Source organism: Schistocerca americana, chromosome 7, assembly GCF_021461395.2.
Source record: "Schistocerca americana isolate TAMUIC-IGC-003095 chromosome 7, iqSchAmer2.1, whole genome shotgun sequence".
NCBI lineage: Eukaryota > Metazoa > Arthropoda > Insecta > Orthoptera > Acrididae > Schistocerca > Schistocerca americana.
Window position 1 is genome coordinate 281,583,915 of NC_060125.1, and position 26,237 is coordinate 281,610,151.

General features: G+C 40.3%; 1 protein-coding gene across 1 annotated transcript in view; it reads left to right on the forward strand.

Moving 5' to 3' along the window:
- The window catches only part of LOC124622874 (furin-like protease 2), a 790,830-nt gene that overhangs the window by 584,013 nt on the left and 180,580 nt on the right, over window positions 1–26,237 (forward strand). Inside the window, exon 8 of the mRNA XM_047148668.1 lies at window positions 18,144–18,274. Within this exon, the coding sequence (XP_047004624.1) occupies window positions 18,144–18,274 (131 nt within the window). The remainder of the gene's footprint in view (window positions 1–18,143; window positions 18,275–26,237) is intronic.

Genomic DNA, 26,237 nt, shown 5'->3' on the forward strand with positions numbered 1-26,237 from the left:
AAGTAGTACTGATCTGACATCGAATTTAATATACAGACGTTCAGGAAGAAACAGGACATCTTGAACGACTAGAGATAGGGCGTTCATGTTCATGGGACATGTATATTTGTATGTTTTGCAGAAATGGTTAGCATCTGAACCATGTCGGCCCGCGGGTCCAGATTCAACATCGATACCGCGGCACAACACCACCTACCAGTAAAATGTGCCTGCGACTGTCATTGTCGCCATAAACCGAAGATAATGGATCAATGTGACTTGATCAGAAGCGCAGGATGCCTCACAGAAGTATGAGCGAACAGTGCCAAATAGGTTGTTTCAAACAGGGCACATTATTGGCATGAGAGGCTGTGACGTATCCATACGGGAAATTGCTACTCGTGTGGGACGAAGTGTTTCGGCAGTGCAATGGGTGTGTGCAGAATGCTTCATGGAATGCCGCGGAATACAGCTCGATGAGTCAGGTCGCACTGCCCAGCCCCCCCCCCCCCCCCCCCACGGCCCCCGGTTGACCGACACGTCATCCGAATGGCTTTGAAGGACATATCTGCTTCCTCCTCGCCATTGATGCAACGTGCACTCTCGTGCACTATCAGGAGTGACAGTCCGTCGCCGTTTATTACGTCATGGGTTACGTGCTCGTCGTCCACTTCTCCGTATACCATTGACGTACCTGCAGAAACATGCTAGACGGCAATGGTGCATGGAGCGATGTCAGTTGGGCTAGGAATGGCATCAAAAAGTGTTTTCGGACGATCCCAGGCTCTGTTTGTTGGAAAATCTTAACCGCACTATTTGGTTCGCCGCTGACAGGTCGTGGAGGGGGGGGGGGAGTGGCAACACAGTGATTGCATTCGCACAAGACATTCAGCGCGAGCTCAAGGCCTTCTGGTGTGGGGTGTTTTTGGGTACAGCCACAAATCACAGTTTGTGGGCGTCCAGGGCACTGTGGCCTTTGTGACTTTCGTGAATGACATCCCACGACTAGTAGCTGAACGCTTTCTGGACAATACACCAGTCGCCATATCCCAACGAGACAATGCACGACCACAAGTTGCTGCATGAGCAGATGCCCTCTTGCGGTCACAGGAAGTCAGCCTTTTGTCCTGGTTCGCCAGATCACCAGACTTGTCGCTAATCAAAAATGTGGGGAATATGGTGAAATGACGGGTGCACTACTGTGACCCAATGGCAGCCACCCCAGATGAACTTTGGAACCAGGTGAATGCAGTAAGGATGGCTATACCACAGGAAGGCATTCACGCTTTATACTCGCCGATGCCATCACACATAGAACAAGATACCAGGGTCCATGGCGGACCCTGCGCCTACCAGGCAGCAGGACACATACCGACTGGAATGTTATTCATTAGTGCAGAACATACTGATATACATGCCCTGTGAATATCAGCATCCTATCTCTATTCATTCAAGGTGTACTGTTTTTTTTCTGAACATGAGTGTAGCAAACGACTTAATCCAATTATATCCCGTTGTTCGAATAAGGGATCATGGTACAGGTATAGTGTTACAGTCCAAATGTAAAAGAGGGTATTTCCTTCACTAACTAACAGAATAAACCGTGAAAAATGAGGAAAGAGTATATTTCTAACAGACTTCTGCTTTGAAGCATGACTGTTAGAGGGAAAGTGTGTTATCGTAAACAACTATTACAAATCTAGTAAATACACGGATTTATTTAGGAATATGTAATGTAGCAGAAGTGGAAGAAGCGTTCTACATGCAATACAAAGTGACTGTCGCAGGTGTCATAAAAGTTTTAACTTGCTTTATGGGCTTCCGCCACAAATGTATTGCAGTGTCAATACTGTACAGTGTTGAATAGCTCCCCGACATTAATGGATAGCACGAAATATAACAGTAAGTTTCGACGTGATAAGCATTGCTCACACAGGAGACAAATGCAGTGTACGTGGAGTTAGTGGGCAAAGAAATCAAGACAGATGAAACAATCTATATGCGTAGCACTGTACCTTTATGTTCCTCAGTTACAGACGGTTTTATATATCGTAAATAAGGTAAGATTACTCAAAACCAGGAGGAAAAGGCTAGTTTATTACAGTAACCTTCTTATTGGCGTTAATAGCAAGCCTCTGTAATCTTCTTCTATATAAAAAAATGTAAATGTTCTTTTGGTCAAAATCATGTATCTCCGAAAGTTCTTCACCGATTGCTTTGAAATTTTGACACAGCGTTCCCTTGGTATCTCACGTGGTTGTGTATACCTACTGAACCAAAATACGGTGTATTTCTAAATCTAGCAATTAGTATCCATTCTTTATGTAGTCATAAAAATCACTTCTTCTTTTTAGTTTTTATCTGTAAGAATGACTACTACACTCGCTGCTGGTTTTGTGGGTCCATCACAAATCAATGTAAATTAATGTATTACTATTGGAATCATTTGTTCCTTTAAGTTCCTTCTTTGTTTTTGTTACGAGAGAGATCTTTACAGTTGATTGAATGAAGGCTTACACAATAGGTTTCCCAATATATTTTTTTGCGGAAGGCACCCATACCTGTTTCTATATTGACGATAATATTCACAACTGATACTTGCATGGGTGTTATAACGTAGTTTTCTCTCTTCTTTAGATATTAATTAGCAAAGAAAGGTATCCGGCAACTCATACGTCGGAATATTGACTCATATATAAAAGACTCGCGTCATTTTATGGAGAAAATTGAAGGGCTAATTCTCGTTCCTGAAGATATCTTTGCAAGTAGTTTCAACATAGTATGTTTTTTCACTAAGATCCCAGTCAACGAAGTTATCATTTTCATAACGGATATTTTTCCAGGAGATTCATCTGCTCTTCCCACGCATTGACTTACTTCAAGTCAGTTCCAATGAGATGAAGAATTTTATGAAAAACTTGATAATGTTGTAATGGGTAATCCTTTAGGTCCTGATATAGCTCATTTCTAAATGGAGAAATTCGAGCAGTCAGCTTGAAGCAAATAAAAAAAAACAACTCTCTGGTATCGTTTTGTGGCTAGTCAACCATGGAAATAAAAATGACAACAAAATACCTTTCTCGGATATTTGGTTGTGAGACAGACCGATGGGAGTTTGGAACATTAGGTGTTCCGAAAAGTAACGCACATAGAAAAATATTTATATAAGAAGTCTAATCACTATTCTCAACAAAAGAGAGGTGTAATACAAAGTCTTACCGATAGAGCCAAAAGGACTTTCACGCCGGAATATCTGGATGTCGAATTAAAACATATAAAGCAGGCTTTCGAGGAAAAATGGCTACTTGGGGAAAGGTGTAAACAGACCTCTAAGACCAAATTACGGAATCCGAAGGATATGCATGAAAAAACAACGATGGAAGAATACAGGCTCTCTCCCTTTTATTAAAAAAGTAACACATCTGATAGGAATGATATTACAGAAGCATGACATTAGACCGATTTTTAAATCAACAGAGAAAGTAGGTCAGGCACTCTGCTATACAAACGATAAACACCCAACTCTGTATGTGCCGTGTACAAAATTTTGTGTAGGTATGGTGACGTTTGTACTGAAACAACCAGGAGAAGCGTGAACACACGTTAGAAGGAACACAAAACTCTTTGCCAACTAGGGAAGGTAGATAAATTGGCTGTAGCAGAGCGTGCTATTCAATCACTAAGTCAAGAAATAAGGATTCCTGAAACAATCATTTTATCTACGACGACGAATTATTATGCATGGCTATGTAGACAAGCCAGTGAAATATATGAACAAAACTGCCTGGCAGATTAAAACTGTGTACCAGACCGAGAGTCGAACTCGAGACCTTTGCCTTTCGCGGGCAAGTGCTTTACCATCTGTGCTACCGAAGCACGACTCACGCCCGGTCCTCTACTTCTGCCAGTATCTCATCTCCTACCTTCCAAACTTCGCAGGAGAGCTTCTGTAATGTTTGGAAGGTGGGAGACGAGATACTGCCAGAAGTAAAGCTGTGAGGACCGGGCGTGAGTTGTGCTTCGGTAGCTCAGATGGTGCCGGCACGGTAGCTCAGCGTGTTCGGACAGAGGGTTACGTACCCTCTGTAATAAAAGAACTGAGTTAATCGGTCATCAACGAACTTAATCGGATGTCTTACGACGTCTGGCCCCAGCAGATACAACGAACAAACGCGGACAAAATGAGAATTAAAAAAAAAAAAAAGGATGGTAGAGCACTTGCCCGCGAAAGGCAAAGGTCCCGAGTTCGAGTCTCGGTCGGACACACAGTTTTAATCTTCCAGGAAGTTTCATATCAGCGCACACTCCGCTGCAGAGTGAAAATCTCATTCTGGATATATGAACAATTTTAGTAGTATAGAAGAGACCATCAAACCTAACGAAAAAATGGACAGAGCTCTACAGAATCGCTAAAGAGGTTTTTGCTCTTTGACAAGAGGACAATCGACAGTTAAGTTTTATATTGACAAGAATCATCTCTGTTTTTCAGTGTAACACGGGCCACGCCTCTTTTACTACAGTATATATATGTAGCTCTCATACGTCCGTTCCGTCAGTCGGCAAGACTCTACGAAAGCGCAACATTTCTGGGTATGTCCAGCTCAGTTCTGGACGAAACGTCAGAAACAAGCGTTGGTGTTCCACGATCTTCTTCCTTGAAAGTTTTATCAGCAGCAATGTTAGTATTTCTTCGTTTCAAGTTTCCTATGAGCTCTAAGGTCCATCATATTAAAAAGACCTCGTATATTCCAGGTACGTACAGAGAATATATGTTTAATACCAACTCGTTTTCGTTCATAATGGTATTGTTGTCGACTGTGAGAACCATCGGCTTATTCGTTAGAGATTAATGAGTTATGGATTTTTTTGTATTGATAGGTAATCAGCCCATCGCACAACCCCCGCCCTGTAGGATCGGATTGTAAATGTAAATACCTTCTCCTAGGTATATGACCGACCGGGTCTTAAGAGATCTATCTACCTTTCTTCTCTGTTAATGAATTCCCAGTAGACATGGTTGCTACTTCCGCTCTTCAAATCACTGTAGGGAGAGTCTGGTTTCACATTGCCTTGTTGACCGTTTGCAGTCATCACCGTAACCCTGGAAAGCGACCCTCGCAAGGGAATATCACCTGGGAAGGTGATCCAAAGTTTCTTAAAGAGGTGTTAGTCCTCCCCCTCCTCCCTTCATAACTGCCCTTGGGACAGGCTATGACGCGAGTATATGTACCTGAAGAAGGAAAATGCGAGGATTCTGAAATGTTTCATATGTAACTGCAAAGACAAGTAAATAAATACAATAAAACTTATCATATGTTGATATCAGGAGTCTTAAATGCAGGAACTGTAAAGGTACCAATAATGATTCAGTAGCAACATTTGGTGAAGTAATTTTTAATGAAAATGGAAAGACTTTTTGATACATTTAACCAGCTGGAATTTACAAATACGTTCTTCAGAAAAATAGACATTATTAAATGAACCTCGAACGCAAGACGTTCACACTCAGTAATCGCCTCTGTAACAGCTAATTAAAAAAAAAAAATAATAAATAAGCTCTCAAATCCGAAACACTCATGTGTCTAGAGGTAACGATACAGGCAAAATTGAAATATGAAGTTTATCTTCTGCAGGAACAAGGCTTAATGAACTTACATGTAGAAAGCCTCAGATAGGAATTGCAAATGGTTGATACTAAAGGCTATACTGTAGAAAAATCATGAGATTAAAGACAGAAAATAAGGAATACAAAAATAGCTAATAATATTACAGAAAAACAAAGTGTTTATAATGAGTGTTTACAAACACGAACACGTGAACCATGGGAAATGTGTAAACAGAAAAGAAAGAAATCAAAGAATTTAATAAAAAGATACCATAGAGAATCCTGGGAAAGGTTCATTGGTAATATTGAACATGACATTCACGGAAGACAGAAATACCATTTAAACGTATGAAGCATATAAATAAAACAGAGAAACGTACTTCAAACATTAATATAACAACAGAAGATCGATAGATACAACATAACAGAACGTTATGGTATGATGAAGTTAGTGAAGCAAATTAATCTAACAATCCGATAATAACTTCGTAGACCATATAGACGTAAAAGATGTAAAAGCAGCCTTAAATGTTACAGAAAACAGAAGAGCTACTGACCTAGAGGGTACTAATTCTAAATGAATCAAATATGACGGAACCACTTTAGAATTTAGCCTTCTCCATCATTAAACATATGTTGGGAAAACTGTTGTGTACCTTAAGAATGAAATACAGCTAAAGTTATTTTTGTATTTAACAAAGCAGTAGGAGAGACAAAGGGAATTACGGAGGTATAAGTTTACTAAATGTGGTATATAAAATTTATGAGATGATTCTTAATCAAGGCTACAAACTATCGCTGATGCAATAATCTCAAAACAGCCAGGGTTCAGAAAGAGATATTCGTGTAACGATAATGAAATCTGGTTTCGCAGGACAGCGCTGATCAAGTTGTGGAAAGGGGCCAAGACCAGTGGTGGTTAGTTACACAAGAACACAAAACTTTATTGCCTCTAAAACACAAACATATTAGTCTTTAAAACAACAATGATTAATTAGCGACTTAGGGTCCAAATAACTTCTCAACATCAAAGGGTTTTAATAATTCATTTTAAAACACAGTGATTTAGACAAACGGCAGAGGGCCTTACGTAAGGAAAATGAAAATATCTTCACGGCTGAAGGCCCAAACAATTATTCAAAATAATTAAAGACGAACCTTAAGATAAGCATTTACAAATTACGTCTGAAAGCCACAAATTTTAAAACAACCGCGATTGAATGCCTAATACAGGGAAAAGAAGAATTTTAAATAGAACACAGCTGAAGGCCTAATCTTAAAATACTTCGGCTGATGGAATCCCATCATCTCCACGATTTGCTCAAATCGATGACGACAGAGTGCGTCGACGGCCGTGGCAAACAGCAACGCAGAGGGCGACTGAGTTCCGCTATTCCACCAGCGAGGGCGCTGCCGGCGGGCGGTGTTGGTTCAACTATGGCTTTGAAGGACATATCTGCTTCCTCCTCGCCATTGATGCAACGTGCACTCTCGTGCACTATCAGGAGTGACAGTCCGTCGCCGTTTATTACGTCATGGGTTACGTGCTCGTCGTCCACTTCTCCGTATACCATTGACGTACCTGCAGAAACATGCTAGACGGCAATGGTGCATGGAGCGATGTCAGTTGGGCTAGGAATGGCATCAAAAAGTGTTTTCGGACGATCCCAGGCTCTGTTTGTTGGAAAATCTTAACCGCACTATTTGGTTCGCCGCTGACAGGTCGTGGAGGGGGGGGGAGTGGCAACACAGTGATTGCATTCGCACAAGACATTCAGCGCGAGCTCAAGGCCTTCTGGTGTGGGGTGTTTTTGGGTACAGCCACAAATCACAGTTTGTGGGCGTCCAGGGCACTGTGGCCTTTGTGACTTTCGTGAATGACATCCCACGACTAGTAGCTGAACGCTTTCTGGACAATACACCAGTCGCCATATCCCAACGAGACAATGCACGACCACAAGTTGCTGCATGAGCAGATGCCCTCTTGCGGTCACAGGAAGTCAGCCTTTTGTCCTGGTTCGCCAGATCACCAGACTTGTCGCTAATCAAAAATGTGGGGAATATGGTGAAATGACGGGTGCACTACTGTGACCCAATGGCAGCCACCCCAGATGAACTTTGGAACCAGGTGAATGCAGTAAGGATGGCTATACCACAGGAAGGCATTCGCGCTTTATACTCGCCGATGCCATCACACATAGAACAAGTTACCAGGGTCCATGGCGGACCCTGCGCCTACCAGGCAGCAGGACACATACCGACTGGAATGTTATTCATTAGTGCAGAACATACTGATATACATGCCCTGTGAATATCAGCATCCTATCTCTATTCATTCAAGGTGTACTGTTTTTTTTCTGAACATGAGTGTAGCAAACGACTTAATCCAATTATATCCCGTTGTTCGAATAAGGGATCATGGTACAGGTATAGTGTTACAGTCCAAATGTAAAAGAGGGTATTTCCTTCACTAACTAACAGAATAAACCGTGAAAAATGAGGAAAGAGTATATTTCTAACAGACTTCTGCTTTGAAGCATGACTGTTAGAGGGAAAGTGTGTTATCGTAAACAACTATTACAAATCTAGTAAATACACGGATTTATTTAGGAATATGTAATGTAGCAGAAGTGGAAGAAGCGTTCTACATGCAATACAAAGTGACTGTCGCAGGTGTCATAAAAGTTTTAACTTGCTTTATGGGCTTCCGCCACAAATGTATTGCAGTGTCAATACTGTACAGTGTTGAATAGCTCCCCGACATTAATGGATAGCACGAAATATAACAGTAAGTTTCGACGTGATAAGCATTGCTCACACAGGAGACAAATGCAGTGTACGTGGAGTTAGTGGGCAAAGAAATCAAGACAGATGAAACAATCTATATGCGTAGCACTGTACCTTTATGTTCCTCAGTTACAGACGGTTTTATATATCGTAAATAAGGTAAGATTACTCAAAACCAGGAGGAAAAGGCTAGTTTATTACAGTAACCTTCTTATTGGCGTTAATAGCAAGCCTCTGTAATCTTCTTCTATATAAAAAAATGTAAATGTTCTTTTGGTCAAAATCATGTACCTCCGAAAGTTCTTCACCGATTGCTTTGAAATTTTGACACAGCGTTCCCTTGGTATCTCACGTGGTTGTGTATACCTACTGAACCAAAATACGGTGTATTTCTAAATCTAGCAATTAGTATCCATTCTTTATGTAGTCATAAAAATCACTTCTTCTTTTTAGTTTTTATCTGTAAGAATGACTACTACACTCGCTGCTGGTTTTGTGGGTCCATCACAAATCAATGTAAATTAATGTATTACTATTGGAATCATTTGTTCCTTTAAGTTCCTTCTTTGTTTTTGTTACGAGAGAGATCTTTACAGTTGATTGAATGAAGGCTTACACAATAGGTTTCCCAATATATTTTTTTGCGGAAGGCACCCATACCTGTTTCTATATTGACGATAATATTCACAACTGATACTTGCATGGGTGTTATAACGTAGTTTTCTCTCTTCTTTAGATATTAATTAGCAAAGAAAGGTATCCGGCAACTCATACGTCGGAATATTGACTCATATATAAAAGACTCGCGTCATTTTATGGAGAAAATTGAAGGGCTAATTCTCGTTCCTGAAGATATCTTTGCAAGTAGTTTCAACATAGTATGTTTTTTCACTAAGATCCCAGTCAACGAAGTTATCATTTTCATAACGGATATTTTTCCAGGAGATTCATCTGCTCTTCCCACGCATTGACTTACTTCAAGTCAGTTCCAATGAGACGAAGAATTTTATGAAAAACTTGATAATGTTGTAATGGGTAATCCTTTAGGTCCTGATATAGCTCATTTCTAAATGGAGAAATTCGAGCAGTCAGCTTGAAGCAAATAAAAAAAACAACTCTCTGGTATCGTTTTGTGGCTAGTCAACCATGGAAATAAAAATGACAACAAAATACCTTTCTCGGATATTTGGTTGTGAGACAGACCGATGGGAGTTTGGAACATTAGGTGTTCCGAAAAGTAACGCACATAGAAAAATATTTATATAAGAAGTCTAATCACTATTCTCAACAAAAGAGAGGTGTAATACAAAGTCTTACCGATAGAGCCAAAAGGACTTTCACGCCGGAATATCTGGATGTCGAATTAAAACATATAAAGCAGGCTTTCGAGGAAAAATGGCTACTTGGGGAAAGGTGTAAACAGACCTCTAAGACCAAATTACGGAATCCGAAGGATATGCATGAAAAAACAACGATGGAAGAATACAGGCTCTCTCCCTTTTATTAAAAAAGTAACACATCTGATAGGAATGATATTACAGAAGCATGACATTAGACCGATTTTTAAATCAACAGAGAAAGTAGGTCAGGCACTCTGCTATACAAACGATAAACACCCAACTCTGTATGTGCCGTGTACAAAATTTTGTGTAGGTATGGTGACGTTTGTACTGAAACAACCAGGAGAAGCGTGAACACACGTTAGAAGGAACACAGAACTCTTTGCCAACTAGGGAAGGTAGATAAATTGGCTGTAGCAGAGCGTGCTATTCAATCACTAAGTCAAGAAATAAGGATTCCTGAAACAATCATTTTATCTACGACGACGAATTATTATGCATGGCTATGTAGACAAGCCAGTGAAATATATGAACAAAACTTCCTGGCAGATTAAAACTGTGTACCCGACCGAGAGTCGAACTCGAGAGCTTTGCCTTTCGCGGGCAAGTGCTTTACCATCTGTTCTACCGAAGCACGACTCACGCCCGGTCCTCTACTTCTGCCAGTATCTCATCTCCTACCTTCCAAACTTCGCAGGAGAGCTTCTGTAATGTGTGAAAGGTAGGAGACGAGATACTGCCAGAAGTAAAGCTGTGAGGACCGGGCGTGAGTCGTGCTTCGGTAGCTCAGATGGTGCCGGCACGGTAGCTCAGCGTGTTCGGACAGAGGGTTACGTACCCTCTGTAATAAAAGAACTGAGTTAATCGATCATCAACGAACTTAATCGGATGTCTTACGACGTCCGCTCCCAGCAGATACAACGAACAAACGCGGACAAAATGAGAATTATAAAAAAAGAAAAAAAGGATGGTAGAGCACTTGCCCGCGAAAGGTATAGGCCCCGAGTTCGAGTCTCGGTCGGGCACACAGTTTTAATCTTCCAGGAAGTTTCATATCAGCGCACACTCCGCTGCAGAGTGAAAATCTCATTCTGGATATATGAACAATTTTAGTAGTATAGAAGAGACCATCAAACTTAACGACAAATGGACAGAGCTCTACAGAATCGCTAAAGAGGTGTTTGCTCTTTGACAAGAGGACAATCGACAGTTAAGTTTTATTTTGACAAGAATCATCTCTGTTTTTCAGTGTAACACGGGCCATGCCTCTTTTACTACAGTATATATATGTAGCTCTCATACGTCCGTTCCGTCAGTCGGCAAGACTCTACGAAAGCGCAACATTTCTGGGTATGTCCAGCTCAGTTCTGGACGAAACGTCAGAAACAAGCGTTTGTGTTCCCCGATCTTCTTCCTTGAAAGTTTTATCAGCAGCAATGTTAGTATTTCTTCGTTTCAAGTTTCCTATGAGCTCTAAGGTCCATCACATTAAAAAGCCCTCGTATATTCCAGGTACGTACAGAGAATATATGTTTAATACCAACTCGTTTTCGTTCATAATGGTCTTGTTGTCGACTGTGAGAACCATCGGCTTATTCGTTAGAGGTTAATGAGTTATGGATTTTTTTGTATTGATAGGTAATCAGCCCATCGCACGACCCCCGCCCTGTAGGATCGGATTGTAAATGTAAATACCTTCTCCTAGGTATATGACCGACCGGGTCTTAAGAGATCTATCTACCTTTCTTCTCTGTTAATGAATTCCCAGTAGACATGGTTGCTACTTCCGCTCTTCAAATCACTGTAGGGAGAGTCTGGTTTCACATTGCCTTGTTGACCGTTTGCAGTCATCACCGTAACTCTGGAAAGCGACCCTCGCAAGGGAATATCACCTGGGCAGGTGATCCAAAGTTTCTTAAAGAGGTGTTAGTCCTCCCCCTCCTCCCTTCATAACTGGCCTTGGGACAGGCTATGACGCAGGTATATGTACCTGAAGAAGGAAAATGCGAGGATTCTGAAATGTTTCATATGTAACTGCAAAGACAAGTAAATAAATACAATAAAGCTTATCATATGTTGATATCAGGAGTCTTAAATGCAGGAACTGTAAAGGTACCAATAATGATTCAGTAGCAGCATTTGGTGAAGTAATTTTTAATGAAAATGGAAAGACTTTCTGATACATTTAACCAGCTGGAATTTACAAATACGTTCTTCAGAAAAATAGACATTAATAAATGAACCTGGAACGCAAGACGTTCACACTCAGTAATCGCCTCTGTAACAGCTAATTAAAAAATAATAATAATAAATAAGCTCTCAAATCAGAAATACTCATGTGTCTAGAGGTAACGATAAAGGCAAAATTGAAATATGAAGTTTATCTTCTGCAGGAACAAGGCTTAATGAACTTACATGTAGAAAGCCTCAGATAGGAATTGCAAATGGTTGATACTAAAGGCTATACTGTAGAAAAATCATGAGATTAAAGACAGAAAATAAGGAATACAAAAATAGCTAATAATATTACAGAAAAACAAAGTGTTTATAATGAGTGTTTACAAACACGAACACGTGAAGCATGGGAAATGTGTAAACAGAAAAGAAAGAAATCAAAGAATTTAATAAAAAGATACCATAGAGAATCCTGGGAAAGGTTCATTGGTAATATTGAACATGACATTCACGGAAGACAGATATAGCATTTAAACGTATGAAGCATATGAATAAAACAGAGAAATGTACTTCAAACATTAATATAACAACAGAGGATCGATAGATACAACATAACAGAACGTTATGGTATGATGAAGTTAGTGAAGCAAATTAATCTAACAATCCGATAATAACTTCGTAGACCATATAGACGTAAAAGATGTAAAAGCAGCCTTAAATGTTACAGAAAACAGAAGAGCTACTGGCGTAGAGGGTACTAATTCTGAATGAATCAAATATGACGGTACCACTTTAGAATTTAGCCTTCTCCATCATTAAACATATGTTGGGAAAACTGTTGTGTACCTTAAGAATGAAATACAGCTAAAGTTATTTTAGTATTTAACAAAGCAGTAGGAGAGACAAAGGGAATTACGGAGGTATAAGTTTACTAAATGTGGTATATAAAATTTATGAGATGATTCTTAATCAAGGCTACAAACTATCGCTGATGCAATAATCTCAAAACAGCTAGGGTTCAGAAAGAGATGTTCGTGTAACGATAATGAAATCTGGTTTCGCAGGACAGCGCTGATCAAGTTGTGGAAAGGGGCCAAGACCAGTGACGGTTAGTTACACAAGAACACAAAATTTTATTGCCTCTAAAACACAAACATATTCGTCTTTAAAACAACAATGATTAATTAACGACTTAGGGTCCAAATAACTTCTCAACAACAAAGGGTTTTAATAATTCATTTTAAAGCACAGTGATTTAGACAAACGGCAGAGGGCCTTACTTAAGGAGAATGAAAATATCTTCACGGCTGAAGGCCCAAACAATTATTCAAAATAATTAAAGACAAACCTTAAGATAAGCATTTACAAATTACGGCTGAAAGCCACAAATTTTAAAACAACCGCGATTGAATGCCTAATACAGGGAAAACAAGAATTTTAAATAGAACACAGCTGAAGGCCTAATCTTAAAATACTTCGGCTGATGGAATCCCATCATCTCCACGATTTGCTCAAATCGATGACGACAGAGTGCGTCGACGGCCGTGGCAAACAGCAACGCAGAGGGCGACTGAGTTCCGCTATTCCACCAGCGAGGGCGCTGCCGGCGGGCGGTGTTGGTTCAACTATCAAGTTTTCGACGCATGCGCAGAATAGTTGCAGTACGCTTTATATTGCGGAGCGGAGGACGTTATCGCCAGCCAGCGACGGCTCACCTGAAAATGACTGGCAGGTGCTCAGTTGAAATATCGTGCGAAGTATTGAACGACGACCGGCCGCAAGCCCGAAATTTGTTTGAACAGTCAATTCGCCGGGAAATTTTTAAAATTCACACACTCTAGCTGTTCTGTCGCAACAGACCGACTGGCTACTCCAGTACGCAGACATCATTCATCTGCTCACTGGTAATCACAGAAGCTACACAGAGTTCCACGTAAACACTTGCACAAGAACTCCTACAATCCTAAAATCAATAACCGTGGAACAACAGGGAGAAATGACAAGTCGATAAACACAAAGTTTCCATAAGCGGTCGGTGACCAAATACACGTGGTCCGATGACACGACCTACCGAACGGCCAATCAGAGTCATCCCCACCCAAGGTATGTGTGTCGGCAACGGTCGGGCGAGTCTTGGCTGTCCGGAGCTCAATACAACTCCACCCCGACCCAACTCGATGTCCACTGGGAACTCTGAGACACGGCGACACGGGCACAATGATTCGGACCCAGCCATGCAGAGGGAACACCGGCCCATTGGCCACCCGACATCTCTGCACAAGGAAGAACCGACCCACGTGCCGCAAGATGATCAAGCCGTCGGAAGACCAAATACACGTCGCCCGATGAGGTGACCGACCGAACGACCAACGGACGTCCCCGCTCCAGTCTCCTTCCGCCGGACAGTGCATGTGTGTGGCCAGCGGTCGGGGAGTACCGGCTGTGCAGACCTTACTGGAGCTCCATACCGACTGGACTCCCGACACACGACGACGCAATAATACTAGCGGTCGCTCCAAAGATAGTACGACAGTGCTCTTATCGATAACCGCTGCTGCTGCCACTCACGGGCAGGCTTGCCAGCAACTTAGTAACGCCAGTAAATCGATTAAGAAACGGGATGGCAGTACTGCAAAGCAATATGTCAACTAATAAACGGCACGAGCACGAGCCGCGCACGGCTCAGATAATATAAAATATTTATAATAATAGGAATTATTGACAAACTTCGGGTATTTGATTTAGAAACACACTTAACATTTATTGATTTTGAGAAAGCCTTTGATATGTTAAGAAGATCCTTTTTGTGGAAATTATTGGAATTAAAAAGTTTTCTTATATTAATACCATTAAGAGTCTTTACTTAAACTCAAAAATATTTATAAGTTGTGGTCCGAAAATGTAAGATGAAATTTTAATAAATCAAGACGTTTTATAAGTGAGCAGTCTACACCCACTTTATTTCATTTATACATTGACGACCTAGATATGAAGTGGGAAGATGAAACACTTTTAGGAATTAAAATAGGATTTAAAATAGTATTAAATACTCGGTTATATGATGATGACCAGTTAATTATACAGGAAACAGAGGATAATTTACAAAGGTCAGTTATATATTGAGCCAAACGCAATACAGTACAACTTTAGTGTGTCTGCAAATACGACAAAGATAATGGCTTTCAGAGGCAAGACTTCAGTTATCTAGGATATGAGATTAGTTTCTACTATGACAAAGACATTGAGAAAAAGGGTAACAACGATCAATCTGTCTAGTGAACAGTTGGAAGAATTTTAAGAAGAAAAACGAAAAAAGAAACACAAATTAAATTCTATAAATTATGGCTGTACAAAATGGATAAAATAAGAAATTAAGCAATAAGATCAGCTTTAAACATCATTTCAGTTAATGAAATGATAGAAGACAACATAATGAGACGGAAAGATCATGTTGATAGAATAACAGAAAACGCCTTGCCAAAAAATATAATCAATTATCGGTCGACTGAAAAGTGAGAACTAGGAAGACATCGTAAGAGGTGTATGGATAGCTGGTAGAGAGCCTAATCCATGGAAGAAGATAATGATGATAGTGATGACGATGATAAATGGATACGTTGTAAGCAGAAACCTCATGTTCATGTATTCAAATTCGTAATCTGAAAAATTCTTGACTGATTCCATTGAAATTTTGACATAACTTTGCGTTCGAAAGCACTTATTTTTATATAGCTATGGTGTACCATAAGTTTTATAAATATATACAGGGTGCTCTAAAATCCGCCTTACAGACTTCCAATACTTGTAGTGCGTACTGAGGAGATGATATTTTGAATTGGAACCCACGTGTGGAAACATATCGTTTACATATTACAGCCGTTTGAAATCACGTTTGCAACTGGGTAGTTATGGTGGGGGGAAGGGGTGCTTATGTCGGATAGGTTGATGTCTTTTGAGGTCATCCTACCTCTCTGACTTGGTTCGAGCGTCATGCACATGTTTGTGAGCGTCAGAGTGACATGACTGAACACACCCTTGCAGAGTACACCGACATGATCATTCTCTATGTTGAAGCTCAAGGTAATGAAAGACCTGCTCGTCGTTTGTATCAAGATCATTATCCACAACGTTCGAGTCCATCGCATACGCTTTTCGTCACAATCACGCGATGTCTTTAAGAAAGGGGTACTTTCATCATCAGCAGGGATGACTTTGGTGGTCCAAGGAGACGCTGCACACCCGAATTGGTTTTAAGTCTAGGTGTAAACAGCTGTGTCTGTCACAGCTGATTGAATTTCGATTTTATTTCTTTCGTTAATAATAAATAGAACTATAAAACAAGTGATGTGCTGGGTCGCACGTAACAAATTACTCGTGAAATTGCTCACGTTACCGACACATTTTCGAATGGTTGTAGCTTATGCGATGGAATCGTATGTTGTGGATAATGATCTTGTTAAAGGTGACGAGCAGGTCTTTCATTACGGTAAACGGCACATTTCCGCACGGGGCTACACTACAAAGCGTTATCTATTCAGTCTCCTGTAGAAGTCTTAGGAATCATTAAGGGGAATTTAGAGAATCCTTTAAATTATATACACAATAAATAAAAATATTACATTTATGTACCATACAGCATTCCAGTACCACATCTGCGTATTCTAATGTAATGCTGTGTGCAAAATTTAAAAGAATCGGTGAAGAACTTTCGGAGATTTAAGCATCTGAACCAAGAACATGAAATTTTAGCTAACAAGGTATTACTTTTATGTATTACATATGCCAATAGGATCTCAATAGACCTATAGAAAGACGTGCGTATTCGAATGGAACGTTGTTAAAATTTTGAACATTCATTGAAGAATTTTGGAAATTTACAATTTTGTATAAACGAATATTTACATCTACATAAAAAAATGTAAATGTTTGTAAATTCGAAATCCTAAATTTCCGTAAATTCTTCACTAACTGCTTGGCAATTTCGACAGATCGTTCGTTCAGATAAGCGTGTGTTTTCATATATCTGCCAGAACGCCAAATATAATATATAAATAATTAAAGCGGAAATAAATAAATATGTAAATATTTGTGTGTAAAAAATCTCCGAAAGCTCTTCATCAAATGCTTTGAAATTTTAACACTACATTGCATTCGATTACGCACATTTTTTTGTATAGTCCAATTTTTAAATACCTAGAACAGGTAAATAAATATCTGATATATAAAAAGGGAACTGTTATGATCAAAAACTTCAAAAAGTTCTTGACCGAATTACTTTAAATTTTTGCACTATACGAAGGGAAGAGGAAATGAACAGAGGAGTGGAAGGTAATGGAGATAGAAAGCGGAAAGGAGTAGATGAATAGAGAGAGGATGAATAGAGCAAATGGATTGAGAGTGTGGAGGAGAAGTTGGAAGTAGAAAGGAGGGAAGAGGTGTAGGACATTTGCTCAAAGAGAAAATGGGGCAGGAGATAGATGTGGGAGGAGAAGACGGATAAAGGGGAGGGGGGCGGAGGCGTAGGAGGTGATGGACAGACACAACCGAGAGAAGGATATTAGTACGTACATCCAGTTGCCAAACATATTAGAAACTTGTGCTTTCCTTTTTGTTTCTTTTTCATTTAACGACACTGAGCCACAGGAACGCACTATATGTTGAACTACGAATTTCCTCATTTTTACACCTGCCAGTATTAATCGTCACGTAAGGATCCTATCAGACCATAGATAATTCGGCATTTTTGTCTATCTTGTGACTTTTTCAGTTATTCTGACATTGCAGTTTTTGCAGAGAAACGTGTGACTAAAATCTGTTCCATTTATATTATCTTGAAACCATTCTCGTATCTTGAACAAATCATGTAAAGGAACGTCGAATATCTAGTATATTTCGGTCCTGCGTTGTTTTAAATTTGATATTATCTGTTATCCGCAGCTAATGTCTACGCTTCTTACCGTTATTGACAAGTTCTTATCGTACGGAAATTGTAAGATACGCAATCACTAACTGACATGGAACGCGGGTAATGTACACCGGAATTTCATTAGATCACCTAACGCTACACAATTTCACAACAGCGAGTCGCTTCTCTTCTGTCGTTAGTTCTTGTGGAGGCTGTCTTAGTTGTACAGGCCTTGCGGCGTAGTAGTGCAGTGCCTCTGACATTGATTAATGCCTACGGCTGCCTCGGTATAGACGCAGCTGTTCGCTTTGTTCCGAGATTGAGCGCCAAAAACGACATCGAATTTCCGCAGGGCCGAAAAGGCAAGGGCTCCATCTTCGTGTGGGCGTCCGGGAACGGCGGCCGCCACACAGACTCCTGCAACTGCGACGGCTACACCAACTCCATCTTCACTCTGTCCATCTCCAGCGCGACGCAGGCGGGGTGAGTAGCGCTTTTTATCCTCTCTCTATACGCTTTGCTATCTCGTTTTCTTCTGCCACTCTTTCTGACTTCACTGTCTCTGCGGGTTTCTCTAGCCAGTGAAGTACTCAGAAACTACTTCCAGCGAACATAAACACACTCAGACATTTCACAAAACAACAAAAACTCTCTCCGAGAGTCCTTCATCATTTTCTTGCATTTTAAAATGTGATAGATTCATACAAACCATGCTTATTCAGTTACGTGGGGGTCTATAGTGTTTGTTGAGTTGCTAAGCTGTGCATAAAGTAGGTGAGACAGCGCACTGGCGTTATATTTATAGCTTGAACAAAAACATAATCATGAGAAAATACACTTTGGATTTCAAAAGTGATAATTGAACATTACTGATTTATTCGTCAAGCCACAAAGTATTAATATGTGACTTCGGCGATACGGTCTGTAAGTTGCCTTCTTGGGAAGCTTCTTGACGTAATCATTATGCTAAAATCCAGTTTGTTTCCCTTACAGAAATGTAAGAAACTAAGACGAACGAGGAAATCATCTAACATGAAATACAGTATAACAGCCTAAAGAAGTTCAATGAAATGAGTGAGAAAAATTTTTACTCTGATTTACACATTTGAAGTATCTATTTCATTTCATTTTTAAAATCTTGTAAATCTGAAGTAGAGTAATTAAGAATTATATATAATTAATAATAATAACAACAATAAAAATATTTATTCATCGTTTCACTATTTTCTACAATGTATGAACAGGCTACATTTAAAGAAAATTTTTGGTTCTTTACCTCTCACACACACCAATACTTCCATACAGCTGTCATTGAATTAATTAACTTAGCTCCCACAGTCATTACTACTCATCTCCATGCCCGCTTCGACACCTTTTTATGTACCTGACAGATATTTAGCTATCCAAACAGAGAAACAACGACATAAATTTCTCTTTACAAAAGGTGTACTATACACAACACACGTATTTTTGTAGAAAGTGGCAGAGTATTGCCGTTGATAATAGTGACTGTATTTCTGAACGCTGCAGAAGCTTCTACATTCAACAACATTTTGTAAATATTTCTTTTAATGATTTTATGTACTTCATTTCTGCAGGAAGTGCATATATCACTATCTTAGACTGATACTTCTATACACACTGTTCCGACGTAAAGCGTTACTGGGCCACTCTGTATGAAAAATGATTATAGTTTGTTATTGTGAACCTAACAGTTTAAGCGTGAAAATTTCCTGTGTGAAGTAATTTAACACACACACCATGGCAAAAATAATCTTAGGAAACTCAAAATTTTGCATTTTATAGTGAGTTCATTATTGTACATTTTGGTTCTTTAACTGTTTCAATTACTTTTTTATCTGAGTCATAAGCAGCTGTTTAGCTATTACGAAAATATAACACATATACTGTTAAGAGGTACATAACATTTACAACCTACACTTTACTCACGTGAATGACAAAATGTGACCGAAAGTTTCTCTGAATACTTACAACAGAACCATGTGTACATACAACTGCTCTTTACCTTTAGTGTTTCCAACGGTATGGAACGAGACGATCAAGGTACAATGTGCGCTGCTAAGTACCATTCTTATTGACACACCAAAAGCACTGAGAACTGTCTTCTGAAAGTCACACATCTACATCCTTGAGAAATATTCTCCCTAATATTCTATGCACCTCTAGAGTCACCCAAGCCAAGGCTTCACGATAGACTTGGTGCCCTGTTTTTTTTAACAAGTTTAATAACAGCTACACATCGTCATTTAGGTGTGTTAATATTGAGAGCACGTTTCATTACACACGTGACTTTGAGTACCACAGATTTATATCCTTCGCCTTTTTTGCATACATTTCAGTTTCTTAAAGAAAACGAAAGGATAAAGGATAGTCAATGGTTTGTTTAATCCACCAGCCATAATCTTCGAACCGAAGTCTACATCCACTCAGTCTTTATTAATGCCATATTCAATTTACATTTGCTTAGGTGGTTGCTAATCCTTAAATGTCTCACGAAAGTGCTTTAGTGCAGTCTATTAAAAACATTCACTGCCACGGCTCAGATTTTGTGTTAGTAGTTGTGCTATACAAGACGATGACCACAGCACAAGGTCGAATGATCTCATTACCCCATTGGTAACTGCTGTATCTTCTAAACTGCTTGTCTTGTCAGATTCTGTCTGCAATATAAAGCGGAAAATTCCTTTACACACCACGAATTTGGCTCATCTCTCCTACGCCAGACTGCTCACAACAACTTTCCATTTCCTGTTCTTCTCATGGTAGCGAGTTGAAGATTATTTTTGATTAATAATGCGATAACACCACCAAATCCATACAAATTATAAATCTGTATGAACGTGTGTTGTGTGTTCCAAATCTCCACACCGATTTCAACCAAACTTGGCACAAATATCCTTTACAGTCACTTACCAATCGCTGTGTGGATAAGAGCCACCTGCCTACCGTCGTTCAGGAGCTGTGATTTCATAAACAATGGGATTGTGTGACAAACCGCTGCAGCATGCATGACGTGTAAATTTATTGCTTCTCTGCTACTAACTCTTCTCGCAATAAATTTTACAGACGATATCCACATCTACCACTATTTGCACCTACCAAATTATATCACTGTACCACACACAGTTCAGGAGATATGAACGAGCGATGAGGCGCAGTGGGTAGCACACTGGACTCGCATTCAGGAGGACCACGGTTTAGCCCCGTGTCCGGCCATCCTTATTTAGGTTTTCAGCGATTTTCCTAAATAGTTTCAGGAAAATTCCGGATGGGATGGTTACTTCGACAGATCACGGTCGACTTCCTTCACCATCCTTCCCTAATCCGATTAGCCCGATGACCTTTGTGTTTGATCTCTTCCCCCAAATCAACCCTACTCAAGGAATATGACGTCATAAATGCTGAGTTGCGTGGAAACTCCCGCATTGTACATGATGTTTAAATTTATTACTTCTTTGCTACTAGCTTTATTCGCAACTTAGTTTGCGGTGTCCACATATGCCACTGAATGTATCTACTGGGTCTGTGAATAAAAAATCGATATAATGATGTGTCGATATGGTGATATATCGGTAAATTGTCCGAGATTCGACATACGTAAACAACATACATTATAACGCTGTATATCGATATCGTACTGGTACGTTCGAGTGCCGATATTTTTATTTTATACTATATTTTATCGCGATTTTCGGTAAATACTTGAAATCGTTCTTTTGAAACTGAAGTAGGACATAATTTTACTTTCACTGTGTGGAGGAGTCTTACTACACTTTGAGCATTCATTATGTCCAGTCTTTGTCTTTCACTGTGTGAAGTAAGTATAGGTGGCACAAAAAAGTCCAATTGTACAAGGAGTTGTCTGTGCTGTGTGAATGGAATAACATTTGGGATGTAAAGAAACAGAACATCAGTTACGTTTAAAAAAATAATTAACGCAATTAGCGTGCTATTTCCTTACATCGGTAATCTTCAAGAACAGTTGTTGAAAATGATGCAAGCTTAAGACATTTATTCTTTACTACTAAGATACTCTTACAGTCGAGACAAGGAAATCCTAGACAAGTGACAGAGATTTTGACAGATTTGAACAGCGAAGTACAATCGGCAGTAGGCGAAAACAATGGTCGTCTACGAAGATATGAAGAGGGATCGCCATGGAGACGCTTACAAATGCGTGTTGTGCACACGCGAAGAAGCTGCAAGCTGCATACGGAAACTGTCCAGGATATTACATTACAAACACAGTTAATTTTTCGTTTTCGTTTCTAATACAAAACTGTAGAATGAATAGTCGGGTAACGTCGGTTACTCAGTTACTCTTCTGTAAGACAAATAGTACTTAACGTTAGGATTTAACGTTATTGTTCTATCGATGTCAGTGAAATTTCGAAATTCTTCCTGCGGTCCTTGAGACACATCTTTTACACAATGATACTCCATGAGATCAAACGTATCCGGACATATAGCTGAAAAATACTTGCAAGTGCGTGGCGCCCTCCATCGGTAATTCAGGAACCCAGTAAGGTGTTACCCATCATTAGCCTTGATGACAGCTTCCACTCTCGCAGGAATACGTTCAATCAGGTGATGGAAGAGTTTTTGGGGAATGGCAGCCCATTCGTCACGCAGTTCTGCACTCAGGAGATGTAGCGATGTCGATCGGTGAGGCCTGGCTCGAAGTTGGCGCTCCAAAACATCGCAAAGATGTTATATAGGACTCAGGTCAGGACTCTGTGCAGACCAGTCCACAGTCAATTACAGAGATGTTATTGTCGTGTCAACTCCGCCACAGGCCGTGCATATCGATCGTGTTGAAAGATGCAATCGCTATCCCCGAACAGCTCTTGAACAGTGGGAAGCACCTTGCTTCAAACATCAATGTAGGCCTGTGCTGTGATAGTGTCACGCGAAATAACAAGGGGTGCAAGCCCCCTCCATGAAAAACCCCGACCACACCATAACACCACCGCCTCCGAATTTTACTGTTGGCACTCCAAATTCTTGGAGATGACGTTCACCGGGTATTCGCCATACCAATACCCACACCCTGCCATCGGATCGCCACATTGTGTACCGTGATTCGTCACTTCACACATGGTTTTTCCACTGTTCAGTCGTCCAATGTCTACGCTCCTTACACTAAGTGAGGCGTCCTTTGGCCCTTATCGGCATGATGTGTGGCTTATGAGCAGCCGCTCGACCATAAAATCCAAGTTTCCTCATCTCCCGCCTAACTGTCACAGTACTTGCAGTGGATCCTGATGCAGTTTGGAATTCCTGTGTGATGATCTGAATAGAAGTCTGCCTATTACACATTACGACCCGCTTCAACTGTCGGTGGTCTCTGTCAGTCAACAGGTCGGCCAGTACGCTTTTGTGCTGTACGTGCCCCTTCACGTTTCCTCTGTTTCGGGAACAGTGGACATAGTGATGTTTATGAGTGTGGAAATCTCGCGCACAGACGTATGACACAAGTGACACCCAATCACCTGCCCACGTTAGAAGACCGCGAGTTCCGGAGAGCGCCATATTCTGCTCTCTCATGATGTCTAATTACTACTGAGGTCGCTGATATGGAGTACCTGGCAGGGTGGCAGCACATTGCATCTAATATGAAAAATGTGTGTTTTTGGGGGTGTCCGAATACTTTTGATCACATTGTTTAGCTGTTTCTGGAGACCAAAGCCAATGTGGGCAGAAATCAATTTCTCTTTAACGAACAGAACAATGCCGCTCACAGTTGGAACGGACACTTCGCAGCATAGGGGACTGTTTCGTGTAATGTAATAATTTCGTACGGCTCTAAGACCCAGTGAAAATCATTCTCTTGGACGCCACTTCAGCGAATTGTATGCATATCCCAGGAATACCGCCGGTGAAAAGGGAGATACAGATTAATGTGCAATCCAAACCACGTGTCTTCCTGTAGAACCTTCATATCAGTGAGAAGTGTAAGCTCGGTTAAGGATAGACTGAAAAATTTCGTGGACTGACCGGGAGTCAATCTCGCGACCATATAGTTTTCAAGCACGTGCTTTACCATTGTTTCCTTGTTTACTTTTTTTTAAATGGGCCTCGTTACCACACCTTCCAGACCGTCCTCGTGCTCTCAACTTGTGCTTCCATCGGTAAGCTCATTCGGTCTTTTTCTCTGGCATGTTATTTTACTTAGTATTTTTACTCCTATTAATATCCATGTTTATTAACGTGTTGCACTCGTTAGTGCTGCAGTTTAAGAGAACTGTTTTCTGATTAAAACTAAAATCTTTCTTCTTTCCGGAGCGATAGTTCTATCTGAAAAGAAAATGAAATCTTTTTTCTTTGTGGAGAATGAATGTGGTCCAGGGACTTCACTAATATTGGATAAGAGAAAACACTAGGACAACACTCACACCCACGCCCGAGGGAGTACTACCAGTAGTCATACCCGAGCTTCCCCCCTGAACGTCAGCCACAACGATCACTCTGCTACGGAGGCGATAGAAAAAGTTTAAGCTTTCTTTTCTCCTTGAATTCCTCTTTCAAAGTAAAGGCACACATTCCCCCTTATCCTGCAGGGTCAAAATTTAAGACACCTCAGTTAGGAATGAAATGTAAATGAACTGAGATGCAGCCCGGCAAAAGGGATAATTTTTATTCCAGAAAATGCCATAAAAGAGTTACCTGTAATACAGTCGGAATGGTCGACCTAATTATATTTGATGAAATGGTAGCAACAGCGTCAGGCATATAAGGGCATTGAAATAATTCAATGGCGACAATTGAAAATAGGTGTCAGACCAGAACTCGAAACCGGATTTACTGCCTTCACAGCCTCGGCTATCCAAGCACACTTCCCAACCAACCCCAACTTCCCAATTGCCCGTCGCTAATTCCGCAGCCACCCCTCTCCGTCATTCTCATTGTTCACAGCACTTAGCATGATTCATGCAAGAGGGTAGACTGAGCGAGTATCAAGACGAAAGATAGCAAGGAATGCTGCCTAGCAGTATATATTACTGTTACATCCATGGAGTCCAAAAGAACAAACACAACAGATGTAGTACAACCTAAATATGTATAATGTAAATGACCGTGTGATCTAAGTGGTCATCTAATCTCGATATTTTATTCCGAACGTATTTAAGTGTGCTAGTGAGCAGCGATTACATTGTCGTGTGGTACTCTGAACCAAAACAATGACATTAAATGTACTGTGCAAAAATATTAAAAATATTAAAACTGTACTGGCCATCATAGTCGTCCTATATCTTTACTAAAATATACAAAAAGCAAGACAAGGAGATAAAGCATAACTTTCTTGTATCAAATATAGTTGCGAAAAGTATATAGTACCAATGTTGTTGAACAATAAGTTTAACTGTATCCATAAATGCACCCAGTTATTCGAAATTAACTGACAGACCCAACCTAAACATCTCCCGTTATGTTTTATACAAACGAGACCCAAACATGTGAACCAACGGTCAAATTAGAATAGCGCACGGGCTACTATTCTCGGCTGACTTATTATGAATTCGCACGAGCCCCGTGTAAAGTCGGGCTACAAATCTGTTCAACTGACAAACTTATTTAGTTGTTACTTGAGATTTCAGAATCTGCATTTATATGTTAGTACTTTCACGATAACTGGCGCACGTATTGTTTCATCACTGAGCCAGCGGCGTGCGTCCGTTGCACAAGCCGGAAGTGTCTGGGTTCATCCAATCACAGTCCGTAGGTCACAGCTTACTCAATATTAATTACTAGCCATTAGAAGTTTACGATAAGGTGTACTTACTAAGTGTTTTATGCTTGTCTGTACACGCGCACACACACCTGTCATGCCATAAGTCAATAATCAGTGTTCTTCGTATCAGACGTCGACTAGAATGTTGAATTTCGATAGTTAAAAAACCGACGCTCCTCAAACAAAGATACGTACTGATACATTGAAACAACTGAGTTGCTGTAGTATTTGGATGTATTGACACTTATTTTTACACATAATGAATGAAATAAAGCCATAAAGAATATATGGCAGGCTATACACTGGTAACACTGCTCTCCTGCAGTAGTCTCTGTCAATGAAAAACTCGCGGTGCTACTACAAATGATTCATTTGTTTTCAAAGCTGTGTTGTTACGAAGCTAGATCATTCATATATGCAATTGATGTGCAAACAGAACCGTAAACCCATCAAAGTTGCATATTACACTGTACGAATGGTCTACGAGTACCCCTATGGCCGAAGCGGCACATGTGCAAACGGTAATCATGTTCTTCCACATCTGATGCAGACCTCCATGTCAATGACGATCACATCAGCATTGAATGCAACCCTAAGGAAAAAGATCTCATGGCGTTAGGTCAGGCTACCTAAAGGTGGGGGGCGGGGGGGGGGGGGGGGCAAATCACATAGAGCTACATCATCTTCACTGCT